A 13,212-nucleotide genomic window follows, 5' to 3' on the forward strand; every position below is an offset into this window, starting at 1 on the left:
CTCCTTTATTATTCAACCCAGTACATTTAAGTTCCTACGCCCTCTCTGCTCTAACGATAATATTTCCCCTAATGGCCTAGTTGCAAATATACTGGTGAAGTTTTTTAAACTGTTAAAAAAAAAAAAAGCCTAAAACATTGTAAGTCCTAACTCTGTAGAATTTTAAATATTACATATAAAACTATTATAGAAAAAATAACTTAAAAATGTAAAAACATTGGAAGTAAAAGTTCCATAATTTTAAACAAAATATATTTAGGGCTCATTATGTGTCAAATACTATTCTAATCATCTCCTATGTATTAAATCTTTTGATCCTCTCAATAACCCTGAAGCAAGTTATCGTTATTCCTGTTTCACACACAAGGAAACAGGCAATGAGTGACTTATCCAGGGTCACATAGTGGCAGACTCAAGATCTAAATTCAGTTTAGTTCCATCGCTTACAATTAATCTCTATATTATATAGCTTTCTCTAGTTAACTACAAAAAATGACTACTACAGAAAGATAAGGTATAATTTTATTACTTTAAACTTTTTCCATCACAACAATAAAATAACACACAACTTTACAAAAATAAATTTTTATTAAAAGCAGTAGAGTCTGAGCAGGAAGACAGTACAAAGAATGTAAACAATGTAAACATCACTACATTCAGCTCAGCCTGATTGAATGCTGAAAGACAACTCTAAATGCTCTATGTGCCCTTACTAGCAAGATGACATTAATTCTATTTTACACAGACAACACACTGAAATTTTGATTAAGCAAAAATATTTTATCGAAGTCGATCCCAGCGCCAAATACTGGCATCATCACAAACAGCTATAAGAATGCTGCTATCCCTGCTAAAACTGGTTTGTCGAATAGCAGCACCACATTTATGATGAGTCAGTGTTGTACATCTAGGAAAAAAACATAACAGATTAAGTTAAATACCATAGATAATGTCAGTATCTACCTTAAAACAATGATTAGAAAATGAGCATATAAAATAGAATATACTTCACTAAGAGCTCAGGGCCAAATTTTATAAAATTTGGGCATACTTTAAGTTCAAGAAGTACCCCATAATTTAAATAAAAAAGAAATAATTTGTCACAGAGGTACTCATGAAAAACAATCATCACTGGAATAAAACAGAAGTACTTTAACTGAGACTAGTAAATGTTAAAATGACTTAAACATGGCCTTGCAAATATCAATTATTTTCTCTGTATTAGCATAAAATTTGAGAAAAAGGCAGAAATTTTGAACAGAAATTTCAAAATACTTACTTGGCTTTATGAGGATCTTCTACTTCTAAATCCCAAACATAAAGTTTGCCAACTTGATTGCCCAATGCAAGCATCTGTAAAAACATATTTTTTAAAACATCAAATTAATAAAATCACCAACGTCTAAGCAATCCTATTATATCTTTTTTTTTTTTTTTTTTGGAGACAGAATTTTACTTAATCACCCTTGGTAGAGTACCATGGAATCACAGCTCACAGCAACCTCAAATTCTTGGGCTCAAGCACTCCTTGCCTCAGCCTTGCAAGTAGCTGAGACTACAGGTACCCACCACAATGCCTGGCTATTTTTAGAGACAAGGTCTCAACTCTTTTGCTCAAGCTGGTCTCAAATTCCTGAGCTCAAGTAATTTATCCTCCTCAGCCTCCCAGACTGCTAGAATTACATGTGTGAGCCACCGTGTCCAGAAAGGTATCTTTTTCCTTTTTTTCTGAGATACAGTCTCACTTTTGTTGCCCTCAGTAGAGTGCCATGGCATCATAGCTCACAGCAACCTCAAACTCTTGGGCTCAAGCAATTCTCAACCCTCAGCCTCCCAAGTAGCCAGGACTACAGGCGCCTGCCATAATGCCCACCTATTTTTAGAGATGCAGTCAAACCCATGAGCTCAGGCAATCCACCCACCTCAGCCTCCCAAGTGCTAGGATTACAGGCATGAGCCAGCACACCCAGCCTTGTAAAATATCTTATTTTAAAAGTTCTCAGCTCTAGCCTTTGCTTGTGTTCTTGACAATGTCCTTGTATCTTATATTCATGATTTGTGAATAGGAATAAGACCAACTAATACGACAGTACCTTGAGCAAAAAAGAAGGCACTTTGCAAATTAATGAAGGACTTTATAATTTACACTGTTGGCATAATACTCACTTTTTCTTCTGCCTTCAGGAGTTATGCCAAAAGCTATAGAAAGCTCTTCCAAAGCTTTCTTATAGAAATAAATACCCAGGTAATTTGCTTCTACAAAAATCCAATAGATTTCTTTAAAATATTAAATAACTAGTATTTTGTCTGTCTTCCATCATAATTTTTATCTACGTTATTCTAGGGGAAAGTTACATAAGATTAACACTCTAATTACTAAAACGCTGAATCTTAGTAATGTTATGTTAATGTTTATGTTATGGAACACAAACACCTAATTTCCATCACTGACATCTAACTACCAATTTCACTTAATAAGCGCTGCAAATGGTGTGCAGAGCCACGAAAGTTGACTGAGGAATACCAAAGGGCAAAATAATCAACACAAAACATTAAAGTAGATCCTAAAGGAAAAATAACATGGTTACAACAGAAAACACTAGAATTGCACTGGCTTTGCATAAATAAATCATTTCAAAATGTCAAAATATGTTGATACCTTTTGCCAGAAATCCATAGAAAACCTCATGTACCAAATGTCACACTGGCTATAATCAAATCGCCCAAGAATAGTCACATTAGACTCACTGGGTTTAATTTTATCTATATCATCTTCCATTTTACCAGGTTTCCAGCACACAATGGCATTTTCACAAGACTAAAAAAGAAAAATGAGAAAAAGAAATGTGAATTGTAGAACTGAATTTTAAATGTTAAAAGTAAGGCTTTTCTCTACTATGGTTTTAGAACCAACAGCTCTTAGAATCTGGTTAATCCATCTACCAAGCACACTAATGCATAGTCATTTGTATTTAGAGTCATTGTCTATACTTCAGAACAAAAAAATCTGAATATCAACAGAATTTAGACAATACAAAAGAATCACACTGTCTGGAACGTTTACTTTGGAAGTCACAATTTCTCTTCCAAATCAAACCAAGTTCAGCTCTACACACTCTGACACCAGAGACTCTGTTTTATAGCGGAGGTACAATTACAAACACATAATACTACAATACACAGCTCTTTGTAAGCCCTTATTACTTGACTAGTTTCATCTTTCTCTATTCAATTTCTCATTTCACTTCTAACCACAGGAGGTCCCCTTTACCTTGTTTGTTAACTATTAATCCTTCATCCACCGTGTTGTGCCAGGTAGTAGGAACTCACTACATGTTGATAAACTCACAGCAAGGGCCTTAGAACTGAGTATTAATAGGGCAATGGAAAAGCAGTGGTTTAACATTTAGACATCGATAAGGGAATGGGATTGAAATAGGCTGCAAAGTTATATTTTTCTTATATTATGACATCAAATCTTTGTCCACACACTTAAGCATTAAAGAGTAAGAAAAACTGTAAAACTGTGTGCACTAATCATACAGAGGTCACTATCAAAGTTTTGAGACAACCTGTGTTACGGTCCATTATTTTACTTCTAAGAAACACAGTGAATAGCATCCTTTCTGATTCACCCGTACAAGTTTCAACTTGCTTGGCTTATCGGTGGGAGCTCGGCTGGGAGGGCTTCATTTGTTTCTGTTCAATGGTTTTACGTTTCGTGATTTTTGTGTATCTCAAAACTTTTGTAATAACCCACATATTATCGTCTAGGTCAGTAGTCTGTCCAACAAGGGATATATGCCAATGTGTCTGGGCTCTAGTGAGAAGAGACCAGAATGCAACTAAACATCTTATGATACCATCCACAAAAAAGAATTATCTGGCCCAACCTTAAAAGCACCAAGATTGAGAAACCTAGTGTGAGTGAGCAATGCTCGCTAGAGTTTTACAGGACGGCCTACACAGTCACAGGTGGTCGTCCTGTGGGATTCACTGCCATTTACAAAGTTTAACAACAGGGCCACTGGACGATTAGGGAGGAAACAATACATTCTTTTTCTTCTCCATTTTTTTAGACTTTTGGAATCCTAGTGCTATATGATGTCTGTATATGTGAGTTTTTAACTGTAAAGTACCTTAGAAACCACTTAGTTTAGGAACTCTTGACTAAGTGCATGAATGGAACAAAAAGCCTGTGTAGTTTTCCAAAAGACTTTCATGTTAGCGCCCCCCCCCAACCAGAAACTCTAAAAGTAAGCGCAAGGCAAAAGAAATGTAAAATAGCTCTTCAAGTGCTGCTTACTGACTGTACTGGCAAGGAATTCTTAATTACTAGAGCTCTGTCATGGGAAACTAAAGCATGGGAGGTAAAAAGAAGTTGCCAGAGCTGGAGGATGGCTGCACTTCAAATTCATCTAGAGAGGTTTACGAAATTACAAATTCGCAGGACCTTGTGGCAAATTCAGAATCTCTGAAGGTGAGGTCTAGGAATCTATTTTTCCAATGTTTTCCTGGTGACTGATGCAGAGCCAGATTTGAGACCACCAATATATTTTGGTTCAGCCTCCCACCTAAAATTCAGAAATTCTTTCCTGAGGACTGATTTAAGTTCTAAGAAAGAAATTTTAAAAAGAAGTAGAGAGTAAAAGACTTTCTACTTCTACTAGAAAAATGATGGAGCAGATGTAATTTTTCCACCAAGTTCAGATTAAACATCTGAGTATCTATGGTATATAAAGCAAACAAAAGACTCTGAAAGGCAGACAAACTTGGGCATCTTGGGAAATGAACGACATGTGCATGGCACTGAGTATTGAGTACTCTGAGTTTTCTTTTGCACTATGTATCCCAGATCGGATGCTAGAGAAGACAGCAACTCAGAAACACTAATGTGGGAAGACAAAAAAATAAAAACCAAGCTTCTACAAAGACTGCTCTTTCCAGCCAAAGGACCAGTAGAGCAGCAGCCTAAATAAGACATAAACTTTTCAGAAAACAAATACTCTACTCCAGCAGAACAACGCAGGAAAAAAAAATACAGAAAAATCTGTGGATCCATCTTCACCTGAACCACAAAGCCCAGTCAAAAACCATTCTCCGGTTGTACCTAAGCACTTCAAGTGCCTACCACCCTTTCCCCCACTCTGGTTGGGGCGGTATCAGAAGGACCAGTACAGTTAGGATGTTCTTAACCACTCAGCAGTAAGGCTACCACTAAGGGAGCCAGTAATTAGGCATCCTGATCCCTCCTAGCCAGGGTGGTGTCAGCTGAGACCTGTGGAAAGCTCTCAACCCCACCCAGCAGTAATGAGGCATCAAAACCAACCAGGCGGAACCTGGACTTCACCCCCACATGGCAATCACAAGGCAATGCTCCCCATTTCCCCAGCTTTCTGAAAAAGTTATCAGAGAAAGCCTAATGTAAGAGAAGATCTAAATAAGATTAGAGTTTCATAGTATCCAAAATATCCAGGTTTCAATCAAAGATCACTCATCAAACCAAACATCAGAAAATCTCAACTTTAAAAAGATACTCAACAGATGCCAAACTGAGATAACACGGATGTCAGAACTATCTGACGTGGATTTAAGACAGCACTGATGAACACAAACACACTTAAAGAAAAAACTATCCTCAGCAAAGAAAAGATATGAAAAATCAAATGGAAATCTTAGAACTGAAAAATATTATTTTAACCAAAATAAAAAACTCAATTGATGGGCTCAAAACCAAGAGGAGAGAGTAAAGAGTCAGTAAATCTAAAGTCATAGAATAGAAATAACCCAATCTAAACAAACAAAAACAAACAAACAAAAGAAGACTTAAAAGAAAAAAAAAAAAAGATTAAGTTTCAGGGACCAAACAAAAAATCTAACATTATTTACTTATCACAGTCCCAGAATGAGGGAAAAGAGTTGGGCTGATAAAGAATTCAAATAATGACTGAAAACTTTCCAAATCTGGAACAAATTATGTCCCCCAAACATAAACCCATTTATAGAATCACAATGGTTAGATAAACCCAAAGAAATACACATCAAATCATATCATACTCAAAACCTCAAATTAAATATGCTGAATCTGAAAACTAAAAGCAAAGAAATAAACCCTAAAAGTGCTAAGACAGAAAGAACACTTAAACTACAGGGGAAAAATAATTCTAATGATAGCAGATTTCTCATCTAAAATTATGGCAGCCAGAGAGAGAGCATATTTTTCAAGTGTTGAAAGAGAACTGTGAAGGAAGAATTTAGTAAATATCCTTCAGGGATGAAGCAGAAATGAGGCTGTTTCTCAGACAAAGAAAAACATTAAGAATTTGTCAACAAAAGACCTACCCTAAAAGAATGAATGGCTACAGGAAATTTTCTAAACAAAGGAAATAAGAAGTCTTGGAATTACCAGTAAGAAAAAGAAAAACAGAAAAAGCAAAATGAATAAGGCAATACTCTGCTTTTCCTTTTGAGTTTTCCAAATTATATTTGATGGTTGAAGCTCACAACTTATAATACGATCTGATGTGCTTACCAAATGTAAAATAAATATTCAAGATAATTACATTATAAAGTGTTGTAAAGGGAGGGAAGGGTTCTAAACTTTACTCAAACTGGTAAAATGATAATATGTAGTAGACTGTGATAAGTTACATATAGACAAAACACTCAAAATATTATAGATCTATAAAATAGATAAATGAAAATGGAACTCTAAAAAGTATTCATGTAAACCTATAGGAGGTTTAGGGGGAAAAGAGAAATAAAAAAGAAAAGTGGCAGATTTAAAGCAATAAACTGATGTTAAAGGTTTAAATAGAAATGGTCTAAACAAACCAACTAAAAGATAGCAGAGTGGATTAAAAAATAATGATCCAACTGTATGCCAAACTTACTAAAATATAACAATATACACAGATTATAAACAAATGGTTCAGGGCCAGGTTAAGGTAGCTCATGAGTTTGAGACCAGCCTGAGCAAGAATGAGACACACCCCCCCACCCCCAGTCTCTACCAAAAATAGAAAAACTAGCTGAGCATTGTGGTGGGTGCTTGTAGTCCCAGTTACTTGGGAGGTTGAGGTAGGAAAATCACTTGAGTGTAGGAGTTTGAGGTTGTTGTGAGCTGTGATGAAGCCACTTCACTCCTGCTTGGGCAAAAGAGACACTATCTCCAAAATATGCATATTTATATATAAAAATATATATGTATATATAAAAATGAAAGTTCAAAAAAGATCACATAATGATAAGAGGGACACGTCCCCAAGACAAAGCAATACTAAATGTCAATGCACCATACAAATGAACTGTAAAGTGTGATAGAACTGAAAAGAAAAAGAAAAATCCACAATTGCAGCTGAAGGTTTCGACACCTGCCTCTCAGTAACTGATAATAAAACAGTATACACACATAAGAAAAAAAATCAACAGGGATATGGCATTCAGTAAAACCATCAAACAACAGTATCTAATAAAAACACTTAGTGAACACTCCACTCAACAGAAAACACATTATTTTCAAGTTCCTGTGGACCATATCTAAAATAGAGCCATAAAACAAATTCTCAAAAAAGTTAAAAGAACTGATTTAACAACCTAAACTTCCACCTTAAGAAACTAGTAAAAGCTGAGCAAAATAAACCCCTAGCAAACAAGAAGGTATGAGTAATATTCAAAACAGGAAAAACTGAAACAAGATCAATAAAATTGACAACTCTCTACAAGACTAACAAAAAAACAGATGCAAACCAATTTTGGCAATGTAATAGGGGTTATCACTAGAGACTCAGGAGATACCAAAAGGCTAATAAGAGAATACTACAATTCTGTACATGTAAATTTTACCCTACATGGAATGGACCAGTTCTTTAAACAGCACAAACTGTGACTCACACAACATGATTAATTTGCATAGCCCCATAGCTATTAAGGAAATTGAATTCATATTTTTGAAAAATCCCTCTCAAAACTATTTAGAAGCCCTGTTGGGCAAAGCAGCTTATGCCAGTAATCCTAGCACTCTGGGAGGCCAATGTAGGAAGACTGCAAGATTTGAGATCAGGAGTTCAAGATCAGCCTGAGCAAAGCAAGACCCCATTTCTACTTAAAAATATTTTAAAAAATTAGCTGGGCATTGTGGCAGGCATCTGTAGTCCCAGTTACCAGACAAAAAAATAGTAAAAAAAAAAAAAAAAAATCCAGAACAATAAATACAGACACAAAAATCCTTAACAAAGTATTACCAACCACAACTCAACACATAAAAAGTATTATGTGGCATGAGCAAGTAGTTTATTTCAGGGTTACAAAGCTAGATCATATTCATAAACCAATCAATTTAATCCACTATTTAACAAGATAAAGAAAAAATTATGATCGTACCAAATGACAAGAAAAAGCATTTGACAAAATAACACGTATTTGTGAAAAATCTTGCGAAAATTTAAGAGACAGGACTGTTCCAACTTGATAGAGAATATCTATAAAAAACATATAGCTAACCTACTTAATGTTGAAAGACAGACAAATCAAGAATGTCCTTAACTCTGCTATTCAAGGTAGGACTGAAAGTTCACCAGTGCAATAAGGGAACAAAAGAAAAGAAAAGCCATACATGTCAGACAGAAACAAAAGTATCCCTACTTGTGAATGACATGATGATCGATACAGAAAACTGCCAAGTCTTTTACAAAAATATCTCCCAGAATAAGTAGTTTAGTTCAGTCAGAGGATTCAAAATCAATAAGGAAAAATCATCCATTGTTTCTATATACTAGCTGTGAACAAAAAATGGAAATTTTAAATATAAAATACCATTTACAATTGTTCAAAAAAAAATTTAGGTATAAATCTAACAAAGTTTAAACAAGATTTATATGCTAAAACTACAAACTGCTGATGATAAAAATCAAAGATCTAAATACAAGAATCATATTATAACCATGGATTAGGAAACTTGGTATGAAGATATCATTTCTTCTCAAAATTATATATAGTTTTAACATAATTCCAACCAAAATCTCCCTCCCTGCAAAAAAAGCCCAGCAAGATATTTTGTAAATATAGACAAGATTATTCTAAAGTTTCTATGGAAAGGAAAAGAAACTAGAATAGCTAAAACAATTTGGGAAAAAAAATACAATGGGAGAAATCTGATTCCAAGACTTATTATAGAAGTAATACAGTGAAGACCATATACATAATACTAGTGGAAAGAAAGACATATAGATCAATGTAACAGAACAGAAAAACCAGAAACAGTCCCACATAAGTATGGTCAAACAATTTTTGACAAAGGTGCTAAAGAAATTCAATGGAGGAAGGATAATCTTTCAACAAATCCTGCTGGAGCAACTGAATATCCACAGGGGGCAAAAATGAGCTTCAACTAAACCTTATACCTTATAAAAAAAAAAAATCAACTCAAAATGGAACATCCATTTAATGTAAAACATAGCTGTATAAAACTTTTACAAGAAGCCACAGGATATATGTTTCAGGTCTAGGGCTTGGTGAAGAGTCCTTAGATACAACATCAAAAACATGATCTACAAAATGTTTTTAAAACACCAGTAATTTGAATTTCATAAAAATTTAAAACATCTGCTCTGTGAAAGACCCTAGTAAGAAGATGAAATACAAGCTACAGAATGAAAGAAAATACTTGCAGACTACATATCTGACATAGAATTCATGTTTAGCATATATTTGGAATTCTCAAAACTCAAAAGTAAAAAAACAAAATACAACAAAACCAATCCAATGAGAAATGAGCAAAAGATACAAAGAGACATCACCAAAAAGGATATATGAATGGTAAATAAGCACATGAAAAAGATGTTCAACATCACTAGCCATCAGGAAATGCAAATTAAGACCACGATGAGATATCACTACACACCTATCAGAACAGCTAAAATAAAAAATAATGACAATACCAAATGCTGGCGAAGATTCGGAGACACTGGATCTCTCATACATTGCTGGTGGGAATGTAAAATGGCACGGCCACTCTGGAAAATAGTTTGGCAGTTTCTTAAAAAAACTAAACAAACTTAACCATGTCCCAGCAATTGCCCTCCTAGGCATTAACCCAGAGAAATGAAATTTTAAGTCCACACAAAAACCTGTACACAGCTATTAATTACCAGCTTTATTTGTAATAGCCCCAACTGGAAACAGCCAAAATGTCCTATAATAGATGGTTAAATAAACTGTGGTATATCCATACCATGGAATGCTACTCAGCAATAAAAGAGAACTACTCATACAGGCAACAACTTGGATAGATCTCAAGGGCATTGAACTGAGTGAAAAAAAATCTTAAAAGGACCGACAGTTTTGAAACGACAAAATTCACACGACAACCTTCATTAAACTATACATACACATTGTACCAGTGTCAATCTCCTAGATTTGATACTGCATTATAGTTACACAAGATGTAACCATTGGGGAAAATTGGGTAAGTCAAATGACATTCCTCAGAACTATCTTTGCAACTTCCTGTGAATCTAATTATTTCTAAGGAAAAAAACAAACAAGAAAACTATAGACAATAAATAAGGCAAAGAAAAAAATAAATCAGGTTCTGCTCAAGAAAATGAGAAGTGGCCTGAAATCCACATCAAGAAAAGAAACTGGATAGCAATTTCTCCAAATTTGACAATCTTAAATGTTTGTATAACATCACAAATAACTTCTCTAAATTATCAGCTAAAAAAAAAAAAAATACACACACACACACACAAATGTTTCCTGACTTACAATGGTTTATGATTTTTTTACTTTATGATGGTATGAAACCATCATCATTTTGACATACTCAAATTTTGAATTTTGATCTTTTCTTGAGCTAGCCATATGCAATACACGAGATTTTGAACACTTTATTATAATACTACATATAGGCTTTGTGTTAGATGATTTTGCCCAATTGTAGGAAGTGTTCTGAGCATGTTTAAGGTAGGCTAGACTAAGTTATGATGTTTGGTAAGTTAGGTGTATTAAATGCATTTTCCTCTTATGATATTTTCAATTTACGATGGGCTTATCAGGATATAATCCCATCACATGCTGAGAAGCATCTGTATCAATCCACTAAAGCAGAGGTTGGCAAACTATAGTTCCTGAGCCAACTCCAGGCACCTGATTTTGTAAAAATTTTACTGAAATACTAACAAACACATAAAACAAACTACTGGCTTGAGATGCTGGTTATCTTGTAGTAAAATCAAATATCAGAGACACTTATCACACCGGAAGCTACATTTCTCCTCTTACTGGAGACAAGGAATTTTAATTCACTAGGATGTTTTATCCCTAAAACAAGTTTCTAAATATATTAAAACGAGACTTAAAAACAAAGGGCAATTTCCTATCTGCCATCAATTTAGGAAACTACATAAAAAGTTCCCTGCAAAGTTCCAACACACACACAAACACACAGAAACAATGGAAGTATAGCTTAACTGCAGTTACCATACCTTAGAAAGTATCAAATCGCCTAACCATCGCACACAATCAACATAATTCCTATGTATGTCTCTGGTAGAAAAATCAGGAAAATGGATTTTCTGAGAAATAAATGGCCTGAAGGAAGAATGGAAATGTAAAAAGTTAAAAGAAAAAATTACCGTAGAATCACACTCTTTTTCATTTTTGGACTTATAAAACTTTGAAAAATAAAATGTATGACTATTAATTCCTCTGTGTACCTATATAACTGAATACCTTCTTACTTGTTTATTGAGAGCTGAAGTCACATTTCACTTTTATTTATTGCAGCTCCTGCCTTTAACTATATATCTAGCCCCAAATTAAACACTGTAATACTGGCTATCCTAACCAAAGATAAAGACCTGACTGTGGGGATTAAGTTTCTCATAGAAAATATACTAAGCTACTTATTTAGTCCTGTGAAATTCAGCATTAACGGTATATGAAGCAAAAGATAGTCATCTTTGTAGGAACAATGAAACATTATTCTGAAATCTGCTAAAGCTAAGTTTAGGTGAGAGTCCTGCCTTGAGTATTAATTTCTGAAAATGACACCTTGCATGAATTTCAGTTATTAGTTAGGAATTTTTCAAATTTTTGTATTTGGGAAACCACCATGTGGCGCTATTTTTTTTCTTAAATATATTTGTGAGAAGACAACAAAACAAGTAGCTACTAATTTTGGAATGATTAATAGTACACCTGACACGTCTCATCTAGTGATTCACTTTTTAATCAGAAATAATGTAGAAGTATAATATGCCATAAATTAGTTGTCTTAAGAAATTCACATTCTCTCTTTACCTTTTCCCTCACATGTAAAAGGTACATGGGGCCCATCATCTCAAACAATCTTTCTAATTCAAATTCTTGGATTGGATCTTGCTTATTGAAACATTAAAATGTTATTAATGATCTGCTATAAATTCCTAAATCTGTTGTAATTAAGTTAATAGCTTTGTAGCTAAGTAAATATTATAAACTATGGTTAATAGTCTCTCAAGAAGACTACCACAACTCAATGTTACTTTTTGTAAATTGTGAAATATAATTTGTATTCATTCCAGAAACCTAGAAAGTAATTAAAATATATGAATTTAACATTATACTAGCCACTGGTGTTTTAACGGGGAAATCTGAAAGTTGTAATAATCCTTAAAGGCCACTGAGGCCTGATGAATGTTAGTGCCCTTACACATTCACTGATGCTTAGAAATTAACTAAACAGTCTAATAATAATCTAGCTTGAGAATTTAGCTCTTTGCTAAAACAAAAGTGCCAACAAAGATAACATATGCAGACATATGATGTTTATAGTGAAAGTATTAATGATAATCTCACAAGATTCTAAAAGGATAATTACTGTACTAATAGATAAATTCCAAAAAAAATACATATGTTATAAAACATACACATATATATATATATATATATTTTTTTTTTTTTTTTGAGACAGAGTCTCACTCTGTCACCCCGGGTTGAGTGCCATTATAGCTCACAGCAACCTCAAACTCTTGGGCTTGAGCAATCCTCTTGCATCAGCCTCCCAAACAGCTGGGACTAAAGGTGCCTCCCAGAACACTTGGCTAATTTTTCTATTTTTAGTATAAAGAGACAGGGTCCTGCTCTCTAACCCTCCAGGTCCTCTCAGTTGGAGCTGGTCTCCAACTCCTGTCAAGTAATCCACCCATCTTGGCCTCCCAGAATGCTAGG

General features: G+C 34.3%; 1 protein-coding gene across 4 annotated transcripts in view; it reads right to left on the reverse strand.

Annotated features, from left to right (window-relative positions):
- Nucleotides 1-505: 505 nt before the first annotated feature.
- Nucleotides 506-13,212, reverse strand: part of EED (embryonic ectoderm development) — a 35,412-nt gene continuing 22,705 nt past the window's right edge. For 2 of the 4 annotated variants that reach the window (XM_023511692.1, XM_023511687.1), the window contains 4 exons: nt 11,487-11,592; nt 2,660-2,818; nt 1,280-1,353; nt 566-907 (listed from right to left, as the gene is read on the reverse strand). In XM_023511692.1, the coding sequence (XP_023367460.1) occupies nt 781-907; nt 1,280-1,353; nt 2,660-2,818; nt 11,487-11,592 (466 nt within the window). In that variant the 3' untranslated portion in view covers nt 566-780. Of the gene's footprint in view, nt 908-1,279; nt 1,354-2,659; nt 2,819-11,486; nt 11,593-13,212 lie in introns of all 4 variants that reach the window. The other 2 variants (XM_003780843.3, XM_023511690.1) reach the window with 2 other exon arrangements.

The sequence above is a fragment of the Otolemur garnettii genome, unplaced genomic scaffold (assembly GCF_000181295.1).
Source record: "Otolemur garnettii isolate 467f Iridium unplaced genomic scaffold, OtoGar3 scaffold00001, whole genome shotgun sequence".
Taxonomy (NCBI): Eukaryota; Metazoa; Chordata; class Mammalia; order Primates; family Galagidae; genus Otolemur; species Otolemur garnettii.